At 47.8% G+C, this 24906-nt stretch overlaps 9 protein-coding genes across 9 annotated transcripts; 3 read left to right on the forward strand and 6 right to left on the reverse strand.

Moving 5' to 3' along the window:
• Window positions 1-713: 713 nt before the first annotated feature.
• Window positions 714-2128, forward strand: F9C07_1641 (ICE2-domain-containing protein; the record flags this gene model as incomplete). The annotated part of the gene is made up of 2 exons (XM_041288057.1): window positions 714-1235; window positions 1325-2128. The coding sequence occupies 2 exons, from the start codon at window positions 714-716 to the stop codon at window positions 2126-2128; spliced, it is 1326 nt and encodes a 441-aa protein (XP_041140379.1).
• A 2234-nt stretch (window positions 2129-4362) lies between these two features.
• Window positions 4363-4995, reverse strand: F9C07_1643 (regulator of ATP-sensitive K+ channels alpha-endosulfine; the record flags this gene model as incomplete). Its single annotated transcript, XM_041288045.1, has 3 exons — window positions 4363-4746; window positions 4812-4895; window positions 4960-4995. 3 exons carry the CDS (start codon window positions 4993-4995, stop codon window positions 4363-4365), a joined length of 504 nt encoding a protein of 167 aa, XP_041140378.1.
• A 1086-nt stretch (window positions 4996-6081) lies between these two features.
• On the forward strand, window positions 6082-9882 carry F9C07_2200006 (Alpha/Beta hydrolase protein; the record flags this gene model as incomplete). The annotated part of the gene is made up of 6 exons (XM_041288055.2): window positions 6082-6415; window positions 6570-6680; window positions 6744-6866; window positions 7858-8056; window positions 8149-8509; window positions 8563-9882. The coding sequence occupies 6 exons, from the start codon at window positions 6082-6084 to the stop codon at window positions 9880-9882; spliced, it is 2448 nt and encodes an 815-aa protein (XP_041140376.2).
• Window positions 9883-10220: 338 nt separating this feature from the next.
• F9C07_2059976 (cytosolic iron-sulfur protein assembly protein 1) lies at window positions 10221-11537 on the reverse strand (the record flags this gene model as incomplete). The annotated part of the gene is made up of 2 exons (XM_071508639.1): window positions 10221-11155; window positions 11240-11537. 2 exons carry the CDS (start codon window positions 11535-11537, stop codon window positions 10221-10223), a joined length of 1233 nt encoding a protein of 410 aa, XP_071365938.1.
• Window positions 11538-11944: 407 nt separating this feature from the next.
• On the reverse strand, window positions 11945-14908 carry F9C07_1647 (IQ calmodulin-binding motif domain protein; the record flags this gene model as incomplete). Its single annotated transcript, XM_041283934.1, has 1 exon — window positions 11945-14908. One exon carries the CDS (start codon window positions 14906-14908, stop codon window positions 11945-11947), a length of 2964 nt encoding a protein of 987 aa, XP_041140374.1.
• Window positions 14909-16413: 1505 nt separating this feature from the next.
• Window positions 16414-18754, reverse strand: F9C07_1648 (putative CHY and RING finger domain protein; the record flags this gene model as incomplete). Its single annotated transcript, XM_041288044.2, has 3 exons — window positions 16414-17020; window positions 17070-17434; window positions 17501-18754. The coding sequence occupies 3 exons, from the start codon at window positions 18752-18754 to the stop codon at window positions 16414-16416; spliced, it is 2226 nt and encodes a 741-aa protein (XP_041140373.2).
• Window positions 18755-19116: 362 nt separating this feature from the next.
• F9C07_1122954 (uncharacterized protein) lies at window positions 19117-20217 on the reverse strand. The gene is made up of 2 exons (XM_041283933.2): window positions 19653-20217; window positions 19117-19593 (listed from the first exon to the last, which is right to left on the reverse strand). The coding sequence occupies exons 1-2, from the start codon at window positions 19946-19948 to the stop codon at window positions 19479-19481; spliced, it is 411 nt and encodes a 136-aa protein (XP_041140371.1). The 5' UTR covers window positions 19949-20217; the 3' UTR covers window positions 19117-19478.
• Window positions 20218-20487: 270 nt separating this feature from the next.
• Window positions 20488-23455, forward strand: F9C07_2058614 (uncharacterized protein; the record flags this gene model as incomplete). Its single annotated transcript, XM_071508614.1, has 6 exons — window positions 20488-20622; window positions 20675-20794; window positions 20892-21182; window positions 21248-21988; window positions 22079-22786; window positions 22844-23455. The coding sequence occupies 6 exons, from the start codon at window positions 20488-20490 to the stop codon at window positions 23453-23455; spliced, it is 2607 nt and encodes an 868-aa protein (XP_071365939.1).
• Window positions 23456-23681: 226 nt separating this feature from the next.
• F9C07_2279856 (putative iron/copper transporter Atx1) lies at window positions 23682-24636 on the reverse strand. The gene is made up of 2 exons (XM_071510397.1): window positions 24494-24636; window positions 23682-24249 (listed from the first exon to the last, which is right to left on the reverse strand). Exons 1-2 carry the CDS (start codon window positions 24579-24581, stop codon window positions 24098-24100), a joined length of 240 nt encoding a protein of 79 aa, XP_071365940.1. The 5' UTR covers window positions 24582-24636; the 3' UTR covers window positions 23682-24097.
• Window positions 24637-24906: the final 270 nt, after the last annotated feature.

Raw genomic sequence — 24906 nt, forward strand, 5'->3', positions numbered from 1 at the left:
TACCCAACTATTTCTGATTCCTATTCATTCTGTTTTGCTCGCCTCCCTTGCTAATCATACCCCGGTGTGTATGTGCCACTAAACGCTTTACCGGCGATTGAATGTTAATACTACTCTGGAGTATAATCATCCAAAAAGCTGGCTTTAGTCTGGGTCGTACCTTTTTTTTTTTTCCCATTACAACTGCCACGTGAAAATCATCATATTCTGACCCGCCTGGAAAGTAAGAAAGCGAGATAAGATCAGGAACGTCCACCAGAATAAAAGGGGAAACTTATTTCGCGCGGGAATAGGAAGAAGAAGAATAATAATAATTACAGATTTCTAATACAACAACCCCCGAAAAATTGTAGAGAAAAGATAAGAGGAACATCACTCTCATTCTCTTTTAAGATTGATTCATGCGTATCTTTTAAGGGGCTTTATTTTCTTCTCTTCGTTTTCTTTTCTTTATTTTCATTTTTATCTTTATTTTATTTTTATTTCATTTTTATTTTTATTTTATCTTTATTTTTTTATTTTTATTTTTTTTTGTCACCGGGTTGATTCGTTTTTCCAACGTTCGCATCATTACTGGGAGAGTTTCTCCGCTCAAACTTACATCGCGTCAGTTTTGCTCCATTATCATCCAACTCTCAACGGCTCCTTTTGTTACTTCCCCCTCCCCTCCTCCTGTGTATAACTTTACACTCGTGTCTGATCCCCACCGTCCGATGTGGCTCTTCCGGGTTCTCTCGTCCGCCTTTTTCCTGTCCGTGACCGTTTCTTCCATCCCTCTGGCCTTCGATGTAGGTGGAAAGACATGCGGTCTGGCCTTTTCTCTATCTCTAGCCACCTTCTATTTCCTGTTTTCCCTCCTTAAACTCACCACCCCCGAACGCTCATGGCTACGTGCCTCTCTGATCACCATTATTCGATCAACTCAATGGATCATAATTCCGGTCTTGTTGATTTGGTCGCTGAACCGCTTTTCGATCGATGCAGATAACACAACAGGATGGGCGGAACGAACCTTTACCGGCAAGCGAGCGCAGAACACGTCTGTTCAAGCATGGCTCTTTGGGCCAGGTGGGTTGGTGGAGTCGGTAACTATAGGAAACTGGGATAACCTCTTGCGATGGTCGACGCCGGTCTTCCAGCTTGTAGAAGGGTTCTGCAGTTTGTTAGTGATACAAGCTGCAGGGCAGATCACTCGCTGGCTTGTCAACCGAGGTGGTCGCAGTGATAGCTGGATGGTACGTATCCGTCATTACCTCTACTTCTGCGTCTTCGTCGTTCTACCTTGTTTCGTTGTTGCATGAGACTATGACTAAAGATATGGCAGATCGGCCTTCTGGTGTTCTCCGGGTCCGCCATCTCGAGCGCAGTATACTTTCTTTGGCGTGTTTTGCAGTTCCCTGGGATTTCCAATGTAGATGCTGCCTTAATTGGGGTGTCGATCACATGTGCGGTGATCTTGTGCGCGTGGGGGATTGGCAGTGGCCGTGGGAATCCAGTGGAAAGCTCTCTCCTGTTCGCGTATATCGTACTGTGCATCTATCAGATATTCACAGATTACCAACCTTCTTATCCTGTTGAACAGGCTCCCTCGCCCGCGCAAGCTGGGGACTTTCCCCCACTGCCGCCGATCTTCATGGCCTCCTACACCACTTTGCTGCACGCTCTGTCTCTTTTGCCCTCCATTATACATGCAGCCTTCAATGTGATCTCTGCGGTCTTTGGGGCCGTAACCCCCTCTGTCCTGATCTCACTCGCATACCGTATCTGTGTGCTATATGCATCCACTCGGATCATCCCTGCCGTCCGTGAATCAGGTGCACGCGCTCTCTCGCAAGAAGCATCGTTGGATGACTCCGATGCCGCTGGCCAGTTCCTGGGTCTCCTCAGCTACTTTTCTCCATCAATCTTGATTGCGGTTTATACCAGTCTCTTGATGCAACACTTCGCCTCTACTTCTCAGGCGATGGGCGGTAATGGAGAGTGGTGGAGCAGCCAAAGGGGCGGCGGCGGCAATCTTTGGCGATGGGTCAACTTAGCCTGCACTATGGCTTTGTACGCTGTGGAACTATGGCTTGGCGAAAACGATGATTTGGATTCGGGATTAGCTAGCCATTGGAAGACCGACTGAGAACAGCGATGGACCATTTGGTGGCATTATGTCCATTTCACACGCGAGACAGTGCAATATGGCTTCGACGCGTCGGTGCAGGGGACTTATCTCGTCAATGTGAAGTCATGCTAATATTGAGAGTCTCTTTTGGGCACCGACTGTCGGCTGGATGCCTACTGAAGGAAATGGCAGGGTCATGGTGTAGCGTAACTCTTCGGTACTTCAAGACCAAATCAGAGACGGACCAGCACTTTTACGTTCGCGTCCGGACGGCACGCCATTGCCACAGCACGAAACTCTTGCTTCATTAGGGGCACCTGAATGCATGGCTTATCACCAATATTCTCCCGCATTTGAGCCTGTTGGAGTGCCTGACGACAATACCTTTTGAGTCCTGACGGCCGTGGTGCCCTGCAGGTGTCAATAATACCCTTCACAAATCAACCGCAAGACGAGGATGTGTATATACCCGCGGAACCATAGTTTGCAAGCATATATGCTTCGATAAGTCTGGAACTATTTACCCTAGAAGATGCCCGCCACACCGGAGTCGAATCTGCCTCGTTTTGTCCATGCGCGTTGTTTACCTGAAGAACTAGTGACCCTCTCTTTTTTTTTTTCTTGGTAATAGCTATATTTCTACTTGATCTATCTCACGTCCACATGCTTTGCTGTCCTCCCCTTGCCCCTTTCTCTTGTTTGTGCCCATTTTCTGGCATGTTGGTTTTGCTGATATACCCTCTCATCATTCATTGCTTCAGTATCTCCCACCCAAATTTCTCTCTCTCTCTCTCTGTCTCTCTCTTCTTTCTTCTAAAAAAGAAAGAAAATTAAAGAATCAAAAGGCCCTTTTTCTTTCTTTTCTTCTCACTTTCCCTTTCCCCTTCGCTACTAATGTTGGGACCCATGTTCCCAATCTAGGAATTGTATCACTATGCAAATGGTCGTCTATTCATGTACAATGCTGTTTTATATGGATAGTCAGATTTGATTTCTGTCTAAGGTGAAACTAGTGGTTAGCAGTATCATCTGACCTCTACAAACTTATTTCAAACCCAAGGCGTCAGACAACAGGCTGCTTCACGGAAGCCACATTTCGGTCGTTCTCCATGCCGTCTTCATTACAGGCATCTCAATCGCTCTGAACTACGCCGGTGCAAATATGACCTGGCTTCGTTATTTTCCTTTTCATAGAGCCCCACAGACCCTTGTATCAGACATGTCTCCTTCTCAACCTTTGACATGTGGCATGTCATAAATTGATTGGCTACGTGCTGGTTTGCAGAAGTTGCTAAGTCTATATCCATGGGTCCTATACATTATTCATCGATCGTGGACGTACTGCTCGTCTTACTGCTACCACCGGATCAATGAAGAGACAGTTATATCGGGATTATGCCTACATCCACTCGGCTGACCTGTCCAGTTGATACAATGCTATGGGCTTTTCATAGTGGGAGGTATCATATCATTCTTGTTTGAAAAAAGTTTGACCAACGAATAACATATGGCCGAACATGCGCAAAATATCGTGAAAGGAGAGGAGGGAATGCAGGGTACCTAGAGTATAAGCAGTCGTAATAAAAGGAGCATTTTCAGAGGTACTGAGCGTGATGTCGCCAGTGACATATTCAGATATAGACCAACTTAAAAATCGGAAGGGTGAGAACGAGTAGCCTCGAGCACGAAGAACATGCGAAAAATATGTAACCTGAGATATAAACAGAGAATAATAACGGCACATGTCGAAGCCAGGACACAACTCATGCACAGCAGACTGCGCAAGTCTGGCTAGTGGGAACCAGCCCAAGAAGAATGCATTGCTGCAAATCTCAAACAGGACTAGAGACACCAGTGGGGATAACTGTTTCAGTTAGGGAGACTAAGTCACCAGATACACTGGAATTCTCCAGTCGGCTTCCAACCCTCTTTCCTTCTAACTTCCGCAACAGTGAAGCACAAGCTACTTGAAACAGCATCTCGCGCGTACCAACCCTCACCCCGCTCTCAAAGAAAGATAAGAAAAGGTATGAAGAGAAATCAGTAAAAAAGTTTAGTGGGGAGGGCGAGGGTAGGGTAGCTTCGTGACAACATCATAGAACACAAAACCATAGCGCCAGGCTCTTTTATATGTGACCATCACCGGACAGAGCAACAAAAACCAGAAACAAACATGGATGTTGATGATGATGTAACAAACAGGAACAGTTAAATAGGGGAAGAATAAGAAGAGAGGATGAGCCAAAGGCCGATTATCGCCGGATTGGAACGCCGCTGCGAGCAGGGGGCGGACTCACGCTGGGTTCCTTTGCATCTTTAAGTGCAGCGGTGTTACCCTCAGACTCATCTGCGCTAGTTCCGCGTTGTAGATAGCTGCCTTCTTTCACGGGACTGCGGCTTTGAAAACCAATAGAGCCCGGGTGCCCACTGATGCTGCCAGGAATCTGCTGTCCTTGAGAGTTGGTACTGCCACCATTGCTGGCAGCTGCTGGGTTATTCGCCCCAGGAGAGGTAGCCGTCAAATGAGGGATGTTTTCGGGGACGGGGTGCTGAGAACCAATATTGGTGACACCCACATCAGAGGCTTTGCCGGCCTTGCTCAGGGCGTAGTCACCTGAATCGAAGTACTTCCGCTCCTTTGCCATGGAAAATCCGTCAGCCAAAGAGTGAGCAAACTCGAAGGGTCGTCAAACCCACGTACCTTCAGTTTGTTCTGCAACAGATCCTTCTTGGTGGGCATCTTTCCGTAGAGACGCAATAGGCGTTGCTCTTCAGGGGATAAGGACTGAATTCACGGTAACAGTCAGTTTTCGGGCAAATGAGAGAGGGGCGACAGATAGACGGCTCACGGCAGTATCGACTTTGTTCTGTTGGTGTGGATTCATATTGGAAGAAGGGAGATCAAGGGAAAATTCTGCGAAAGTTTTTTAAACTCGAGGCGTAAACTGGTAAGAATGGATACTATCTTCTGGTCTGTGAAGTTGATGTGTAGCAGGTGAAGTAGTAAGTGACTGAGAGCTAACAGGTGGGGGGGAGGTTGGATGAGGGTAAGGTGAACGGGTGTCGTCAGAGAACCCCACCGAACTACGGGAGGGAGTAGCCCGTTTTTATGAGCTCCCGGGAGAAGATAAATGATCAAAATTCAGGGTGTATTGTAGAGACAACCGGGAGGAGTCAGCCTGCACAGCAAACAGTAAAGCGAGGGCCTAAAGAATAGATCGATAAGTAGTCACTAGTAGTAGAATGGGAGGAAGTTGGTCTAGTGGGATGATGTATGGTATGGTATGGTAATGGTAACCCAGTATTGCTCGTTTCCAAATTTGGCTGCGTTCTATTATTTGGGCCATCATTGAGTGGAGACTGTAAAACCGCGGTGGGTTTACTTAGTAGGTACAGAGTACAAGTCCCTTCTGAAAGAAGGTGGCTTGTTTCTAGGATATAATATCTACTTAATTTATGTCCACTGCTATATTCATTTCCTGTAGATCGAGTCTTGAAGCGAGTTTCGCTACAATGGTTGGGGTAGGTGGTGTGTGTGTGTGTGTGTGTGTGTGTGTGTGTGTGTGTGTGTGTGGGTAAAGACAATACAGACAGACTATCATGTCGACCCAACATTGTATGTACATACATACAAACACTCCGTACATATTCTCAGGCCCATGAGGTATTGCAATTTATAACTCATTGCGAGAATATTCAATTTGAATAATTTATTGGCGAACATCCTTCTCTTTTCTCTTCTTTCTCTTCTTTTTCTTCTTCTTCTTCTTCTTTTTCTGTAATCCACTCCGTATCTATTCATTAATTGTCTTTTCATGTTCTTTCCTAGTTTCTCTCGGTTGCTCCAAAAGCGGCCACTTCGTCATTGATCCTGATTCAGATCGGCCCACCGTCTCGGCATCATATTATTCCAAATTGCTCTGTGCTAAACTTCCTCGTTTGGAGATAGCCGCCTCTCGAATTGTATCAAAATGACAGACCAGAACCCGTCCACAAAACAAGTCACCATTGTGGTTGAGCATTTGGACCCTGAATTGGGGGCTTGGTCGGCCTTGGAATATGGCTGCATCGCTCGCGAATCGCATAAGGCTGGCAGCAAATTTCTCCTTAGCTCGGTGCCCACTACCCTGCAGATGCCAGAGGATCTAGCTGCGACAGAAGGACTGAAAGTCGAGCACCGCAGCATTGAAGAGATTTTTGCCGATCGAAAGTCTAAGATCTGTCTGTTAGACCCCGCGGCTCAGGCTGAATTGAGCCCCGCCGATGGAGAAATTTTTGAAGTGTTCCTTTTCGGGGGTATCCTTGGTGCGGATTCCGGTTTTTCGTTGGGAGTTTTGACTCCGGCTAACTTCTAGGTGACTTTCGCGTCTATAGGCGATGACCCTCCGCGAGGCAAGTTTTCATCGGAAATGGCGGAGGAGAGATGTATACTAGGCATGCCACTAACCGAGACTTACAGATCGCACGTCGGAATTGAGAAAGAAGGGTTATGTCGGAAGGCGACTCGGTCCCAAACAGATGACGACGGATACAGCCGTGCGTGTCACTCGCATGGTTGTGCATGAGAAAGGTTCAATCACTGACTCGAGATCCCACCTACCCATGATTATGTGGAAAACTAACGATTCAGCAGTGCCTCTAGAAAAGATCCAATATGTCGATTACCCGGAGATTCTTATCAATGAGCATGAACGAACTGAGATGCCCTTCCGCTACGTGAGAGGGGATGATGGACAACCTATAATGCCTCAGGTGTGTACCTTGTCATTTCTCCCGTTGAACGACCACTTACTGACAGATGCTCAGGGGATGGTTGACCTTATCAAAGAGGGCGCCGACCAGGGCATTGGTGATCTTTTCTGATCTGGGCTAAAGAGTCCACTCCAAGGTGTACAAAGAGGGGGAGAGGGGGACTAGGTGTGTGTGGGGTGGTGCGCAAACATGAATACTGAGATCTGAGCAAGTGCCCCTATTCATCTTGATCGCCTTGCACTGCTACACATCTTTAACCACACTTAAAAAACCACCACAACAACAACAACAACAGAGAAATAAGAAACAGTTAAACAAATTTGCCCTTTAACTAAGTCGGACTAGTATATACAGGCAGTATTTAAGTATATTGAGGGACGAAGACCCATGTCGTACATTCTCAAGAATAAAGACTATTGATAGTTCTTTTTAAAGCGAAAGGGAAATTGAAAGACTCATGGATGTTCATCCTTGCCTTATAGATCCCCTTAACAGGCAATGATAGGGTCCGCAGTTGTTTCCGATTGGTACGGTATTGAAAAATAACAAGGAAAAACGGATACTCGCTCGAGCGGCGGCCCAGTTGAAAGCGGTCTCGAATTATTACAGTAGTACGTACGATAATTGCCGCCGAAACGACCCCATTCAAGGCCACGCCATCATCTCCGTCTATTCTTGACATTCTCATTTGATTCGATAGACGGGCTTGCAGGCAGTGTGGCAGCAAAGAAGCTTCATTTTCTGTTCTCCTATATCCTCTCCGATCCGTTCGTCCTTCGCCAAGTCATCCCGCTGCAACGTCTGCTTGCCACCACATATCTTGATCTTTGGGAGCAGCAGAAGGACAATTACATTGATTAAGTCGACACCATCCATGCGGACCTAAAGGCTTCTCTTGTCCTCGTAGGGCCTTTGACCCTGAGCATTACTTCAACAAATCACCCCTACTTTCGTGGTTCTCCTAACCCCTACATCGACCCTCTTTGTTCCCTGAGGCATGTTTTCTTCAATCTCGCGTGGGTTCGCCAAAAGCGAAACGGGCGATACCTTCTCCTTTTCCTTCAAGTCATCATGGCTTCTGTCATTGCTCGTCTTGTGGGGTCCACCATTGACCACGGCCAAGTCAGCTGCGGATTACTATGTTCGCTCGTTGCCAGGCGCCCCCGATGGACCCTTGCTGAAGATGCATGCTGGGTGAGTTCGCCAATACCACCGGATTTCATTTATATATAGTTTCCCCTCCAGGACTCCATTGCAGAGGTTTTGACCGCGGCTCTCTGAAACAGGCATATCGAGGTGGATCCGCAGAACAACGGTAATCTTTTCTTTTGGCATTACCAGAATCGCCATATCGCCAACCGTCAGCGAACTGTAATCTGGCTAAACGGTGGCCCGGGATGTAGCTCAATGGATGGTGCATTGATGGAGGTTGGCCCGTATCGATTGAAGGACAACCTTACGTTGGAGTATAACGAAGGTTCCTGGGATGAGTTCGCCAACCTACTTTTCGTGGATCAGCCGGTTGGAACCGGCTTCAGCTACGTTAACACTGATAGCTATCTCCATGAATTGGACGAGATGTCCGCGCACTTCATTATATTCTTGGACAAGTTCTTTGAGCTTTTCCCGGAATATGAAGGTGATGACGTATGAAATTCCCCGGTTTGCCCCTCGACATAATAATTTTCTGACTCTGGCAGATCTACCTTGCGGGCGAGTCCTATGCCGGTCAGCATATACCTTATATTGCCAAAGCTATTTTAGATCGAAACAAGAACGCAGTGAGCCCTTGGAACCTTCGCGGTCTTTTAATAGGCAACGGTTGGATCTCCCCTGCGGATCAGTATCCCTCCTACTTGACTTTCGCATACGAAGAAGGCCTTATTAAAGAAGACAGTCGAACCGCGAAGAGTCTGGAAGTGTTACAGTCGGTCTGTCAATCGAAGTTGGAGACAGGTGGAAAGGATCGAATACATATTGGTGACTGTGAAACAGTGTTGCAGGAGCTTCTGTCAAAGACTCTAGACTCCGACAACAAATGCTACAACATGTACGATATCCGTCTTCGCGATACGGTTCCGTCTTGTGGCATGAACTGGCCTCAGGATCTAAAGGATGTGAAGCCGTATTTACGAAGAGCGGACGTTGTCAAAGCTCTGAATATAAATCCTGAAAAGAAGTCAGGGTGGGAAGAATGCTCAGGGGCTGTTAGCAGTTCTTTTCTTCCGCAAAAGTCAGTACCAGCTGTTCAGTTACTTCCCAGTTTACTCGAATCCGGGATTTCAGTTCTTTTATTTAGCGGTGATAAAGACCTCATTTGCAACCATGTCGGAACCGAGCAGCTTATAAATAATATGAAATGGGGCGGTGGAGTTGGCTTCGAGACATCACCGGGCGTCTGGGCTCCTCGGCATGATTGGACTTTTGAAGGCGAACCAGCGGGTATCTATCAACACGCGAGGAATTTGACTTATGTTCTTCTTTACAATTCTAGCCACATGGCGCCTTATGATCTCCCTCGCCAGACTCGAGACATGCTTGATCGCTTCATGAAGGTCGATATAGCAAGTATAGGCGGTAGCCCTGCAGACTCGCGCATCGATGGTGAAAAACTGCCTCAAACATCCGTGGGTGGTCATCCGAACAGCACCGCAGCTGAAGAGCAGGAGAAGGAGAGAATGAAACAGGCTGAATGGAAGGCCTATGCCAAGTCTGGAGAGGCAGTCCTCGTGGTTGTCATAATTGGCGTTTCCGTTTGGGGCTTCTTTATTTGGCGCAGCCGACAACGACATCGCAGGTATCAAGGCCTGTACCACGAGGACGTGAGTGGGGCATCTGTTCTAGAGCGCTTTCATAACAAACGCTCAGGACAGGACGTAGAGGCGGGAGATTTTGATGAGTCCGAGCTCGATGACCTCCATTCACCGGACATGGCGCGAGAACATTACACAGTGGGAGAGGACAGCGATGAAGATGACGTGAACCGACAGCATCAGCGAACAACCATAAATCCAAGCTGAGTATGTCGTGTACGAGATTTTCATTCTTCGTTGACAATCTTCATGTTGTCCTCTTTTTCCTTCTTTATGCTATTGTCCCCAGAGTACGATTTGTTGCCATGTGTGTTGACCATGTTAGCATCACAGCTTCTCCAAATCAGTAAGATACATAGACATGAATGTGATTACATGAAAGCTGCAACGGAATTATAGTGTGCATGGGGTTTCGATCCTGTATTCTACAACGCCGATTTCGCAACCCTTTCTACCCGCTGGTTGTTGTGCGACATATTCAACTGGGACGTGCTCCCTCGCGCTGCAAAAATCATCGCCCGGAATCTCTTTCACACCCCGAAGAACTATCTACGAAGCGTCCAGACCTTGATACTCCCATCGTCAGCAGTTGTGATAAGCACTTCCTCGTTCTCTTTTCGGCATCGGTCCGCGCGCCTCGCCCATGCAACATGATTGACCTCGTAGATGCCATGGGCACCCTCCAATATCGCAATAGCTACCCATTCTGTATGAGTTCGAGGTATAATAGCAGATGTATCTGTAGGAGTATTGGTGTCTGGCGTTCGTGCTGGTGATGTCAAGAACAGCTCCTCATAGACTACGATGCGCCCATCTGCACCGACAGAAGCTAATAACCCAGTGCGCTTGCTCCATGCAACCGCGTAGATGGAGAGCTCATGTATTTGTGGGAGAAGAACGTCTTCCTCCCACGTCTCATCGGTGCCTGTTGGTCGGATGATACTGGGTATGCCCGTACTACCAACCTGTGATTGTGCCCGCTGTTCTTTGGGCCTCCGTTTCCAGATGCGGACTGTTCTGTCATCGGAGCATGAGGCGAGACGAGGGCCAGACATTGCACGCTGGTCCTTCCATTCAGCAGACAGGGACGTGCCCTGCTCACACACCGCAGCAGTAGAAGGCACGTTGCCAATGCCCTCCCAGTCTAAATACCAGACAGTTCCCGTATGACCCTTGATGCACGCCACCTGGCCCCAATCGTCGATATCCTCACGCCACAACCGGATGGTGTTGTCGTAGCTGGCGCTAGCCAAACACTCCTCCACGGGATGCCAGGCGACACATTTTACGTCGCCTTCATGTTCCTGCATGACAGCCACGGTCTCGAAATTGTTGTCGCCATCATCCAGGTCTTCCCAGATCCAGATTGACTTGTCTCGGGAGCATGTCGCCAACAACATCCCAGATGGCGACCATGACACCGACTTGACTTCGCTATCATGTCCATCTAGAAGGACCGCGAATCGCCATTCTTCATCATCTTCATATTCCTGAGTATCACGCCCATTGCCATCGAGTGTCTCTGAGCTTAAGCCCCGGACATCTGTGCCATCCTCTGCCCGACCGTAACTGTCCCACCGTCGCCAGATCCCCACTGTTGCGTCGAAACTCCCCGTCGCCAGAACGCTTTCGCCTTGCACATGTGGTTTCCAGGCACACGTGCGCACGCTGCGTTTGTGGCCGCCCGAGATGGTTGAGAGAAGCCGGAAGTTGGTTAGCGAGTATACACGGACAGTTTTATCGGAGCTACAGGTCGCAACAATGGGGAGAGAGGGATGGGGTGCGGTCAGCCACGTGCGTTCGAGCGACGGAGGAGTCAAATCGGACAGCAGTGTAAGAGAGGCAGTTGGGTTTTCGGTCATTGTGAATATATCTTCCTTTCCATCCAACACTTTTGTATCGTCCTAGTTTAGAAGGCTTGCCGGAATTGCGGTCTGGGGGCGGACAGAATATTTGCTGTAGTGGGGGGAGGGTGGGGTTAGATGGTAGATTAATCCAAAGGTACCGACTGGCCACAGAAGCGACCTCGGAGCGTTGAGTAGCATTTACTTATTGGGAAAAAATAAATAAATAAGCCAATAAAAAGAAGAAAAACTAAAAAGAAAAGAAAAGCAACATCAAGAATTGTAAGATACCAGATCATTGTTATCCTCATATAATGATTCCATGTTATTGTGAAGTGAGGGGAACAAGCCCTAAAAAGCAAGAAGAAGAAAAGAGAAAAACACCACACATCTAACATGCTCAGGGCAGATTCCTCCGGATAACCTCAAGGCCTAGGATCTGTCGAAATGCCCTCTCCTAGTATTCGCTCATAGACCATATCATGGCACAGCCAGTCTACTTCACGCACTTTTTCCAGCTCTTCAGTCAACTTGCCAACCTCGTTAACGAACTCGGGCATTCCTGCACCGGCCAAACACTGGCTGGCCGTCGTAGTAGTTCGAATCCTCTCGGCCGCACTTGAAGCACTAAGGCGAGAGAGAATATGGGCGCGCAAACGCGTAAGAATGAGCCGCGCAACAGGGTCTGCGAAGCTGGCCGTACCAGCCTCACTTCTATCAGAGTTTACCGAATTTTGGGCCACCGCTATCTGTCGTATGGGCGAGTCCGTATAGATCTCAACCGTTGTCCGTGTTGCAACAGATGTAGAAATAGCAGCGCACGCTTTGGCGGCCGGTGCCAGTACCCGCCGGATGGTCGCCGCAAGTTGAGCGCTGGCATTAGAAGGCATTGGGTGCGTTGACTCCAGAATCGACTGTACTCGACTAGGTTCAATATCACCAAAATGCAGAGACATAATACGATCCGCTTCAGCTTTCCACTGTGATCGCACGTCACGCTTGAGTAAATTCTTAGCTGCCAGTAAAATAGACGCAGTGGCCACGATTTTGAATGCTTGCGCGTGCAGTCTCTCCAGGCGTTGGCGGTCTAGCTCTAAGGTTTCAGGAACTAGATCGTCAGACACGGGTGCATTGCTCAAAACAAGATCCACAAGGCCTTGTGCATAAATCTTCGAGGTCGACGGCTGAGGCCCCCCATTGATATTCTCCGGATCACGCTTCCGGATTTCATCTGCGAGTATTTTGTGATGTGTTCGCCAGAAAAGCCTAGCTTTCTTCAAGCTCAAGGATCCGTCACGGAGGCCCTTCTCGAAGGTTCTCTGTTCATACCCAGGCGCCTCTTGGATAAGTTGAGGGGCAGCAAGTTGGATCATAAAGTTCGTATGATCGAGGGACAGCAAGTCGATTATACCCATCAACCTCGCCAAACGATCAATCGCATCTCCTGAAGTGTCTTCCGTAAAAGCCTTCACTATAGGATCCCGGTAAGGAGCACAAAGCTTCGGTAGAATGGTGTTCATGAAGTCGAAAAAGCTAGCGTAAGAGAAAGCACCAACATTACATTGATTTTCAACCAACTTTGGATCGAGCACTTCGCTAATCAGCACATGAAGCGAATTGCCCGGGCGGAGCGAACGTAGCAATCGATCCTGAATTACTGTGGCCATAGCCACAGTCCAGCTCGTGCCTAGCCCAGCATCTACATCTCTGCGCATCATATCGCACATATGATTCATAAGTTGTTTACGCGGCTCCGTATACTGTGTTTCCTCAATCTTGAACTCCTTATTGATGAGAAGTTCGTGCACCAAAGCACGGTTCTCCGGAAGTGCAGTTAGAATCTTTGTGAAGCGTTCATGCGGGGAGATTCGCTGCCTTTCCAACTCCCGCAAAACAGTACTCTCCACATTGTTAAAAGTGTCGCTAATAGGAGACGTAGCACTCTCAGTGTGCGTTTCTGTCGATGAAGGCGCGACCTCCGCCGACCGTGGAATGGCTTGCCTGGAGGCAATACGTTTCGTCTCGCGCTTAGCCTTCTTCAAAGCATCTCGTACCATCTGCATTGCTCTTTCAGAGCCAGCTAGGCGCTTCAGCCGGGCGAGAAGCAGGATCTGGTTTTGCCTGATGCCCTGACGATAATCATCTGCCACACCACCAGCTCGATCATTCTTGACCGTTTGCCAGATAAGCTCCAGCTCAACAAATTGAGCCAGCATGATTTCGATCAGGACGCTAGAGTCATGAGTCTTCCAAGCATGGAAGGCAGAAAAGAAGACATTGTAAGCCTCGCACACTGTCTGAAGCTCTGTAGAATTGGCCGGCGTCGAGCGGTAGCCAGACAAAAGCAGAGGCATGGCTTGTTCAAACGCTTGAATAAGCTCACGAGCTTTTGCAATCAGATCCTGCTCCTGTTCGCCGTTGCTGCTCAGCACTTCAGCGGGATGAGTTACGATTAAGTAACTGCTGAGAAATGTGCGCACGGCACCCCTTCCGCCCATTGTACCGCTTTCCATATCTTGTAGGCCGCAAAGTTGAAGGACACGAGCCGTTAAGGTCAGGACTGTATTTTCCGAAAGCAGGGCTCCAACATCCTCAAAATCCATATGTCGAATGCGGTTGGCTGTCAAATCTAGCGTTCGAAACTCTTGCATAACCCTCCTGGTATGGTAGGTCCTCCATATTCGCTGGATAGTCCTCGCGGCTGCATCCTGCGTGAGTGAGCTGCTGACCACCTTGGCCATCTTTTTCTCTTCGCTAGTAAGTAAGCTGCTTGTGCGGTAGCGTCGATGACTTTGCTGATAGATTACACGCCGCTTTTCGACCTCCGCAAACTTCTCTGCAATTTCTAAGCGAAGTCTGGCATGCTCTGCCGCTTTCCTCTCCCGGTTATCTTCAGCCTTCTTCTTCGCGCGACGAACTTCCTCTTCACACTTGGCGGTTATCTCCGCCAGCAGTCGCTCCCGCGCTTGCTGAGCAGCCAGGGCTCTCTCTTCCCTTTGCAAGTTCCTGGAGGCGGCTTTACTAAGGGCGGCGCGAAGCCTCACCTTCTCCGCATGCAGAGCACGGTCTGCGAGCCTCGCTTTCCGGCTCTCAAGAATGGAAGTCCGCCGGAGATGTTGCGCGATATTATCGGTGGGAGACGCGCCATGAGATGAAGCACTCGAGTGGTGTGAGTGTAGCGATGAGATCGAACTTCGACGAGAGGAGGCAGCAGAGGAGCGTCGAGCCACACTCGGCTTTCGAGAGAAACGAGTGGCGAGGCGGGTGGGTAGGCTCAGCGGTGGTGCTTGCTCCCCTGACAGCATTTCTATGTCTGCCTCGTTTACAGAATCCGCAGTACCTGCAGCACCAGGGAGCTGAACCTCGATATCTGAGTTGCGACGGATCATGATCTTTGAGAACAATGAGGCTATGCAGAGAGATGTGTCCCGTTTCAGGAGGGGGCGTAATGGTCAAAGAGCCGGCCGGAAATGACTGGAACGTACTGCGTTGTAGATGATGGTGAAGGTTCACAAACTATGTAGAAAAAGGCGAGAACAAGAAATGGGTGCATCCATTCATTCATATCGCAGGAACAAAAGTTGTTATCTAATCTCATTCTGGAGAAGGCCATCGAAGAACGCTGCCTGAGTAATGCAGAGCAGGTGGCTGGCTTAGGTAAGCACCAGTAGCTTCGATTGCAGTCAGACAGTTGGAATGCGACTTCAAGTCTCTGCCTCTGCTGGCCGAAAAACAAAAAACCTTAGCTTGCGAATGAGCGACTCAACTATCGTCCAACGTCCATTGTCTGGGACTGCTGTAGCAGCTCCAGAAACGAACCAATGGCAGTTATCTGTAGGAAGTACTACTACTAGTAGTTGCGCAGCTGAGCGAAGCGAAGCTACGGCAGCAATATACTGGACGTGTTTCCACCTTCTGGATTCTGATTGGTTGAGATTTCTGATTCTGCTCCGGGCTCTAATTGGATAAGAATTTAAGAGTTACGTCACTTTCTATTTTGTCTTATCCATCCATATAGATCAGCCCACCCCTATTTAGGTAATCGATCTTCAAGACCCGGTATAAATAATCTATCTAGAAATCTAGATTATATATAGATTTCTAGACCATTTAAATCAATTGCCCTGCCTATTTAGATAAGGTAGGCAATCCATCTAGGTAATCTTAGCAGATCCTCGACCTGCCACTACCTAGTACTAATCAAGTAAGTACCTACCTAGGCACTATTACGTAAGTTCACCTCCTATCATTACGATATCCTCGCAGAGACGGCCTCTCAAGAAAGCTTGCCATACTGTTTTTGCACAGCGATTGCACAAGTCAGGTGCTGTCTTCTGCTAAATACCAGACAAGAGTATACAAACAAGAAGCATTGTTCTCATTGACATATGTATGTACATACAAAGATTTTTAGTGCTGAAGTTGTATGGCTTCACTGAAGCCGCTTCGGTGATAGGCACAGCGACGCCTTTATTCAACCTCAATCGCCTATACGATCATTCAAGTTCATATTTATATATAGTCTCTCGGACACGCTAGCTCCTATCCATGTAGCGTTCTTGTAGATTTCGGGTAAATCTGAGAATGTCCCATGGCAGGCTCATACAAGTCGAACGTTGTGCTCCCGGCCGATAAAGTGAGTTTTGAAACACAAAAATTGATTGTACGGACAAAGTTCCAGGTCACCATCATCGCTTTATGAATATCATAGAACTGCTAGACATGTTCATCGACACTGATTTGAGAAAGGGAGAAAATGGGAAGAAGCAGAGGGTAGAGTGCTACTCTACCCTCATACAATTTGACCCATGACCGAAAGCGAATGTGCTGGGTATCTAGGTACTAAAGACGGCAGTAATGGCGTTTGAGAGAAGACTAGCTATTCTCGTCGTCTTCACCTGTGTCCAAAGATATCTATCTTCTCTTCATCGTCGTCGTCTTCGTCATCATTGTCATCATCTGATCTGCTGCACCATGACCGCTCATCATCATCACTGTTACCCTCGTCTCCATCCTCTTCATCGTTGGCTTCTGAGGTTCCATCGACCGACTCAGTCCCTCGACTAAGAAAACCATACCTGTATTTAAACTTGGCACCCCAGAAGCGAATTTCGCCGCTATTCTCGTCTTCATTCTCCTGAAGCGCTCGACTATTAAAGAATGATGTTGACTTCGGTCTCTCAGAGCCACGATCGGGGGGTATGCCAAAATAGTTACTGATCACTGGGGAAACAGCACGGCCACGACTGATGCTGTACGAGAACCGCCCACTTGACTCAGCTGATACCGGCGCATTGTATCGTGCGTTTGAGTCGATATCATTGCCGGAGTTGGGGTCAAGTATCGACGTTGCCAATACTGGGAGCGCAATATTGCCCGTGCCTTGAGATGATGACCTTGTTCGAGACGCGATGAAGCCTTCTCTCGCATAATCATCCTCGACTGAATCTGGTATATCTCCGTTCATTAATCGAATTTGGGCAGTGTTGTATGATTCGCACCTGGCTCGTTAGTCCACGTCAAACTGGGGGGGCATCCGAATAGGCTTACATATCACATCTCAGTCCCAGCCAGTGGTACCTAACGACAGACTTTGCGCCACAATCGTTACAGTAAATTAAAGCTTTTGTGTCATTGAACTCAGCCGGCATAGGTTGACTTTGGATCGTACGGTCCAGGTTTCGAAAGGTAGATTCCATATTCGTTATGGTCTTGCTGCATATCGGACAGCGATATGAATTTTTTGAATACTCGGAAAGACACTTTTGGTGTATGCTGTGACCACACCGCATAAAGACGACGGTCTCGGGAGAAGTAAACATGTAGTCCCCACAGATAGGACAATCACACTGCGTCGAGCGCTCAATGCATCGATGCGTATTCTCGATCGAAATAGGCAGACAGACGCAGCACGTCTAACATTGTTTATCAGCAATCGCCTATGAGCGTAATTTTCCTTTCGTTTGGTCATTGTACCCTACCTTGCAGTGAAAAAAGTCTTTGCCTAAGCCTTGACCGATTCGACAGATTCCGCAGTCATTGCAATGGTAGATACTTTTGCTAGTGTCGTTGTCCCAGAGCTTGCAGATGTTGCAATAGTACTGCGAAGATTGTTCCCCGCATTGCCTACAAAATTGCGTGGCAGGCTGAGCATGGCCGCATAGCATGCATAGCATGTTTTCTGTTTTTGGGCGATCGAGGTGGTGGTCTTCTACCTCGTCGTGGCAAAATCGACAAGTATACCATTTCTTGCAGGCGTAACATTGTAGTTTGACGTTCCTTTTATAATGTCGACAGCCTAGACAAGCCTCCTCGAATTCTTCAGCATCCGTATCATCAATATCTTCAGGGGGCAGTTGTAATTCATCTCTGGGGTAAAAAGTGGGTTTCAAATCTTCAGCTGTCAAACAATACTGATTTTCTTGATGTGCGATCGAAGCTAGGGAAGATGGGGTTAGGGATTGTTGGTCAAACGATTGACTGCCCCAACAGTTATTTGGAGCGACAGATCGATCCGAGCTCCGGGGCCTGAATAGTGGCGGCGTTCTTGTTATCGTCTGGTTATCCAGATTACTTCGAAAAGCATTATAGTTTTCTGTCATTAATTCGTGGATCATACGTGCTTGCTCCATGCTACTGTGGTTTAGATCCCGGATGGCATGGATCTTTTTCCTCAGGGCACCCATTCCATCGTCTTCTGGAAGCGAAAACTTTCCACCCGTATCAACTAGGTCAAGATGACTGTGCGATAATCGCTGGGTCCGCCGCAAGGTTGAGCTTGTTTGTTGAGAGACATCGTGTGTAGAGATAGCAGCTGAGGTGGCCTGCTGTGGTTCCGTCAAATCGCTCCCATTCATAATAACCGCATGATTGTCTGAGACTTCAGAAACATCATTATCAGTTATCTGCCTAGCACGGTGCGACAGAGAGAATATTTCGGTTTCGTGGTTCTGGTCGTTGAAACCAGTCGACCAAAGCATAACGGACGAGGGGCTATCTTCGGAGGGTACATATTCACCATAAGCCCCTATATTAGGACGTATTTCTTGCTCGGAATATGACATAACACCTCTCGCGATATTATCGCAGTCTTCTTCACCTCCGTCTGAAGAATACCGATCATAGATGCTCGAAGCTTGAGTAACAGGCGGGCTGGATTCTTCAGTCTGCTGTGACAGACGACGGGCTTGCCGAACGACGGGTTCGATCAGCAAAGAAGTGATGAGCCCGCTCATGAAGGGCCGGAGGCAACATTTGATTGACAATAAATCATAGGCTGTACTGGTATTTTGAAACGCGGCGTTGTTGGAGTTATGTTGCAATCTCAAGGAATAAATCCTGCGAAAGTGCCGGAATGAGGAAGGCAAAGCATGTGACAGTCAAGAGGTCGGGATCGACCGCTGATTTGTTGCATGATTGCCAGATCGTTCTGATGGCGGAACCCCGTAAATCTTAGCTTTATTCCCTGGCATTCCAAATGACCCAAAATCACCGTTTCTACTCAGGATGATCGTTATAGTCTTAAGTACTTGTGGCTATCTCATGAATATACAAAAGCTTTTTCTTATGTGCTGCTGTAGGTTTCCTAATTTATAGGTAATGACGTCTTCCAGGTTTACTCCACGGAATTAGTCCACGACAGTACGGAGTACAGTACTACGTACTAGTAGTATTCAGGGGTGCGCAGAGTTGGGACAGCGAGACGAAAAGCCAAGTGATAAAAAAAACAAGGAGAAAAAAAGGGGGAAGAATAAGGATATACCTAAGGAGTTGTACTTCTTAGCTGTACATATACTGTATATTCAACAGGGGTCACCACTAATGTGTTTTAAAATCGAAAGGCGCAGACTGGAGATGCAATACATCTCTGCTGGACCACAATTCCTCCAACTTTCCAGAATCACACAATAAAGTACAACCTTAACCAGTGTCTAGAACGAAGAGCAATATTACCCCTTATTATTTGAGACATGTCCCTAAGCTCTCATTCAGAAGCATTAGTGTCAAATTAAACTGCTCATTGGCATCTCTGCGTAAATTGGACTCTCTTTGGTCAATCCCTAGCCCTTTCAATCTTCACAAGTTAGAGGTAGCACTCTCGCAGTCCTTTCATTCTCTCCACATGTCACCTACAATCGCAAATCCTTTCTCACCTGGGGTTGTTCCCAGTACCTAACCATCATCAGATTCTTCACGATCTTATGTTCCACGCCCGCAGCGTCTGCAGCTCGCTGGAGGAAGCGTAGAGTGTTGGCTATTCTGTGTGGATCGAAATCATGATGAGAAGACGAGCGAAACGAGGATCGCAAAGTTCGGAGAAGGACATGGCGCGATGGCGTAGAATAATTAATCACCCGCAGTCCTTGCCGGTAAAGATGACGGTAGGCCTGAATGACAGCTCGCTGATCCACATGAGCGACACTGCTCATGGTGTCTAAAGATGTAAAGGAAGCTCAATGACCGCGACGTTCATGACTATCAGCGAAACGCTCAAAAGGGAGTCGAATTGGAACAGCGCTCACTTAGGACTAGCCTAGCCGAAACAGGCAGGCGCCTCCCGCGCCCGCGTTAGGCTGCAAATGATCAGCTAGTTGCTACCCTCCGCATTTCTCTTTCTATCTGTATGTTGGTCCGCGGCGCTGCCCTGCAAGCATAGCTTCATCAATTTCTCCACGTTCCTTCCTTCTATTTCTTTTATTTGAACGATTGCAAAGCAGTGGCTTCACCGGACGTTATAATCCTATCTAGCTCCATCTTTTACTCTAGAGCTGCACGTGGTCTTTGTGTAGAGATAACTCACTAATTGGCCCTACCAAGCTATGGCACGCTACTGATTATTCTTTCTTCTCCCGAGCTACATGGTCAGCTCGTCGAGCTCAACTCTTATCCATGCACTGTGTGCTCGAGGAAACACCGCTATAATGAATGCTTGTCTTCTGTAGTGACTTGAAAACCAAACATTCACCGCATGGCCCGTGTATTTCGACGGCCCGCTTCGGCTCTTGCCAGGCGTGCTTCAAGTAGGGCCGCTCAAAGGGCCGCTCGGAAGCATAAGGTGATCATGGAGTCCGTTACACAAGAGAAGAAAAAGCTTCGGAGTGTTGTATGTTATTGTACTGTTGGCTTTCTCAGGACGATCTTGACAGTCGTGGCAGATATCATTCGAAGCGAAGGCCCCTCCGGGTTATACCTTCATTCCCGCAGGCAATCCCCAGCTCACCTCTGCATGCAAGGAAATATGTCGGAAAGATGGTCTCAAGGTTTTTGCTGTCACGGTAGGCCAACAGACATTTCTCTCCCCTCGTCGCCGCCGCTCCGTTTCTACTCAGCCTTTAGCACTTCTCTTCTCTAATTCTTGACCTTGCCTGGCAGACAACTCCACATATGCACACTCACAATCTTTCTCAGCACGTGCATAGGATTGGGTATCATTTTCCGAGTGCTATTGTTGCGACTGTATGTATGGATTTAGGTCTCTATCTCACACCAACAGGCAAGGCAATGCCATTCCAAAGCATTGGCTATACACAAAATCGCAAACGCACTAACTCAGAGTGTTCTCAAACAACCATCAACACTGAGGCTCGGGACGTGTTGAAAGATCTTTTTCCTAATATACCAGACAACGATCTCAACCAAATTATCAAGACTGCGTTTCAAAAAGTATGTGAAGCATTTCTGCACCAGCTAAAAGCAGGCACGAGACAATCGTACTAAATCAACGGAAGGGTCAACGCAAAGTGGGCACGGCAGTTGAGTTACCCCTCGCTCGCCGAGCGCAACTAGCAGTCGTGGCCCATATCCGACATGTGTATACTGATTACGATCGTCTTCTTAAAACCACGTCATTCCACGAGGCTAGAAGTATTGTTGAAGAACCTACCTTAGCCAAATTGGTGGAATGGAGGGGCGATGACGAAAACGGGAAAACAGTCCTGGAGGACGTCTTCCGTGAAGTCATTGTTATTTCTGATGATGAAGATAGTGATACTGAAGGTGACATGCCTCAGACTATGGATCGGGACTACAGTGTGGAGATCTTTTCGAGCCATCCACGTGCAGAAGACCTTCAAATGAAGCCAGTCAACTACGCAAACTCTACCTATCGAGAACATCACCTGGAAACCTCGGATGAGGAAGCCCCGCCGGGTTTTCATTTCATTCGAATAGCTCCTAAAAAGTCCAAAATTGACCGGCGCGGCTTCAGCAGGTACCAGGCCTGGGACCGCGCCATCCATCGGTATAGGAATGCAGCCAACGGGACTGACCAACGCAAGCTTTATGCCAGTTCTCCTAATCAGGGAAGACATGTATATGCTGCACAGCAACCTTGGCAGGATAACTACGGGGTTAATAGGGATCTTGCTCCAGTCCAAGCCGTTCTTCATCGGCAGATTTCCGCCGCACCGTACGGGAACGCGATTACTGGGCCGCACATATCAGCTATCGACCCTGTAGTAGAACGCCGTGTAAGTTCTCAAGGCGCACTAGTCGTTCACCTAACATAACCATTCTTGCCGGTTAAGTTTTAAAACGACGTCTTGCTAATTCCAGAGAAGCCATATGAGGTATATCCTACAACCCGATCACCTCGTCAAAGAGAGGCTATTCCCAAGGTGGTGCAGGTTCCAGAGTCTTTTGGGGCCAAGCCTCTACTCCATAAAGGCGACACACCAAATGTCCCTGTCTTCGTTAGTGGCCCTAAAAAGGTCCTTGGGAACAATGGGAACCAACGTGGATCTCAGAGACCTTCAGCCCCCATTCAAGGCAGACCAAATGTTAACCCACAGGATTGTGTTTTACCTTCTATTGAACCTCCTTTGGTACCGGAAAACAATACCCTGGATAATGGCCCATTAGATCACATTGCCGGAGGGATGCCGGGAGTGAGCTCTATTCACTCATTAACACCACGTCGTCTCCCATACAAGGATATCCAACGCCCATTACTTCAAGATAGGGTGCAAGACCAACTACCTAAAAGAAGGCGTGTGGCTTACTACGAACCTGTCAATGCTAATAGGGGTATTTCTCACATCCCTCGTACCAGCAACCCGGTCGATGCTTTTACGGGAGAACGGTACATTGCCTTGGGATATCCACCGAGACAATCTTCTGCTCAGGATGGTCTCCATATTAGTAAAAGATATCTTGCACCGTTTGATCCTATTCCTCAATCAGAGTCCCAACCAGGGAAGGTCCAAGTGTCCAGTTTATCTGCTACCCCTCTTGATCTTAAGCCAGGGGCTGTGCTCCCGGGAAGTTATGTACGTGAAGGAGGCCAATCGCTACCCTGTAATCAATCACCTGAACCTCGCACGCAGTGGAGGTCTCAAGTACAGCTTCGCCCTTTGCCAGAACTCGGAATCGCGTTTCCGACGGCGCACCACTCTGATAGAGCTGTTCCCCGGCGGTCTTCTAACTTCATTGAACAGACGAATTGCCATCAATACCATTACACCAATGAGAGCACGAGACCATCTAATATATCAGAATCTCATAAGTCTACTCGGGGCAACATTAATGATCACATTCATATGGCGCTTGGAAATACCCCATCGCGGAGGCACTATGCTGATGATTTTGTTCGTACTATCGATTCGCAGGCCCCAATACCAATGGAGTACCCGCCGCAACATCACCTTTATAGGAACCATGCCCGTGATCCCCTTACTCAGCGGGCCTATGTTCAACACCCACATCATCCTTCCTTCAACACTACTGTGCCGGGTAATGTCAGCTCAAGACAGCCTTCTGTTCGAGATCCACGGCATTCGCGGGTGACATCTGCAGCCCAATGCTATGCTACGATGGTTAACTCAGACATGAGATACCATGATGCTGGGTTGGTCGAGTCTGCATCCACAGAGCGGCCATCCCATGATTTGCATAATTTTTCACGGTATGCCCTTGACTACAGTAGTCTGTTTGCATAGTCCTCTCTATACGTGCCCTTATTTCCCTAAATTGTCGACCTTTTTTTGATGCCGCGGGCACGTTGACTAACCTTTCTTCCAGGCGAATCTTGGAACAACAACCACACGCACGGTACACACAAGAATTAGCCCGCCCTACCTACGTGAGGAGAGACCATCGATCTCAGCCACGTCACACAGTACCTGAAGGTAGAGCAGTTGTTATTGTGGATTAGAAGGGTGAGCTGGTCTCTTTATGGCTGGTCTGTCGCATTGAATTTAACAGAGCTAGTTTCTAGTGTAGATTCCTGCATGGATACTGTACATACATGTGATATCATAAGCATAATACCCAGATGTGTGCCAATTGACATCGTGATAATCTACTACGGCCATAATGAAAAACATGTCTGCACTCGAGTATTGAGAATGTTCGGTACCCTTAGCCGAAGATAAACCACTTGCATTCGCCTTCCGGAAAGAAATATGGGGAAAGGTTTGATTGTGAGCAGAGGTTCTAGGCGCAGCTCTGTCATGATTATCTTAAAAGAGGCTAGATTAGAGAATTTCCTGCCTTAGTAGCAATATATGCCTGCTTGCTATCCATCGATTCATTGACCCGAATTCTTTGAAAGTGTGGCCACCTGTCGCAAAGAGTTTCATTCACACAGCCATGGTTTGCCCATCTGCTTCTCCGGCCGTGACCGTCTTCCCAGTTTTCTGAATAGTAACCAACACAGTCTCATACGATACAGATGGTTCCGTCACGACGGTGGCAGTTTGAGAATCCAGACTGACATCGTAAGATTTGACACCTAACAATAAAGAGTTAGTGAGCTGCGAGTTGTCTATATTTCCATAGATTGCTAGATTATCGTGCGCAATTGTTTACGTGTCACCATTATCATGATACCAGGGAGTATTTTTCTTTTTTTTTCTTTTTTATCCCTCTTTATCTTTGCCTCCTCTTAGTCCATTTATGCATGTGTTTGGGGGACCTGGTCGAGGTTCAGGGGATGTGGAGGGAAAAGGGGGGGGGGAGAGAGAAACAACTCCTACCTGGCAACTTCTTCAGTACTCGTTCTACGGCCCCAGAGCAACCGCCACAGCTCATGGTGACAGTAAATATGTACTTGTGTTCAGACATGGTCGAATTATCGATCCGTTTTGTTTTAAAAAGGAAGATGGATGGGAAATGTCTGTTCTGAGGTAGCGTTAGGCGAGAGGGTGATTTGGTGGGGTACAAAACAGTTGGTCAGAGCGGAAGAGGGCAAGCCAATATTATTTTTGGGTGTTGTTGGTAAGATGCAGATGATGTGATTCTCTCTGCCCAAGCCAAGGCATATAAAGACAATATATGTCTTCAAAGAAATAACTGAAAGGGGGGGGGGGAATGTAGTAATTACACCCTTTACTTGAAACAATGAAGTTAATCTGATTTGGGTTAAAATGTCATTTCTCTTATATTTTTC

The sequence above is a fragment of the Aspergillus flavus genome, chromosome 1 (assembly GCF_009017415.1).
Source record: "Aspergillus flavus chromosome 1, complete sequence".
Lineage (NCBI taxonomy): Eukaryota > Fungi > Ascomycota > Eurotiomycetes > Eurotiales > Aspergillaceae > Aspergillus > Aspergillus flavus.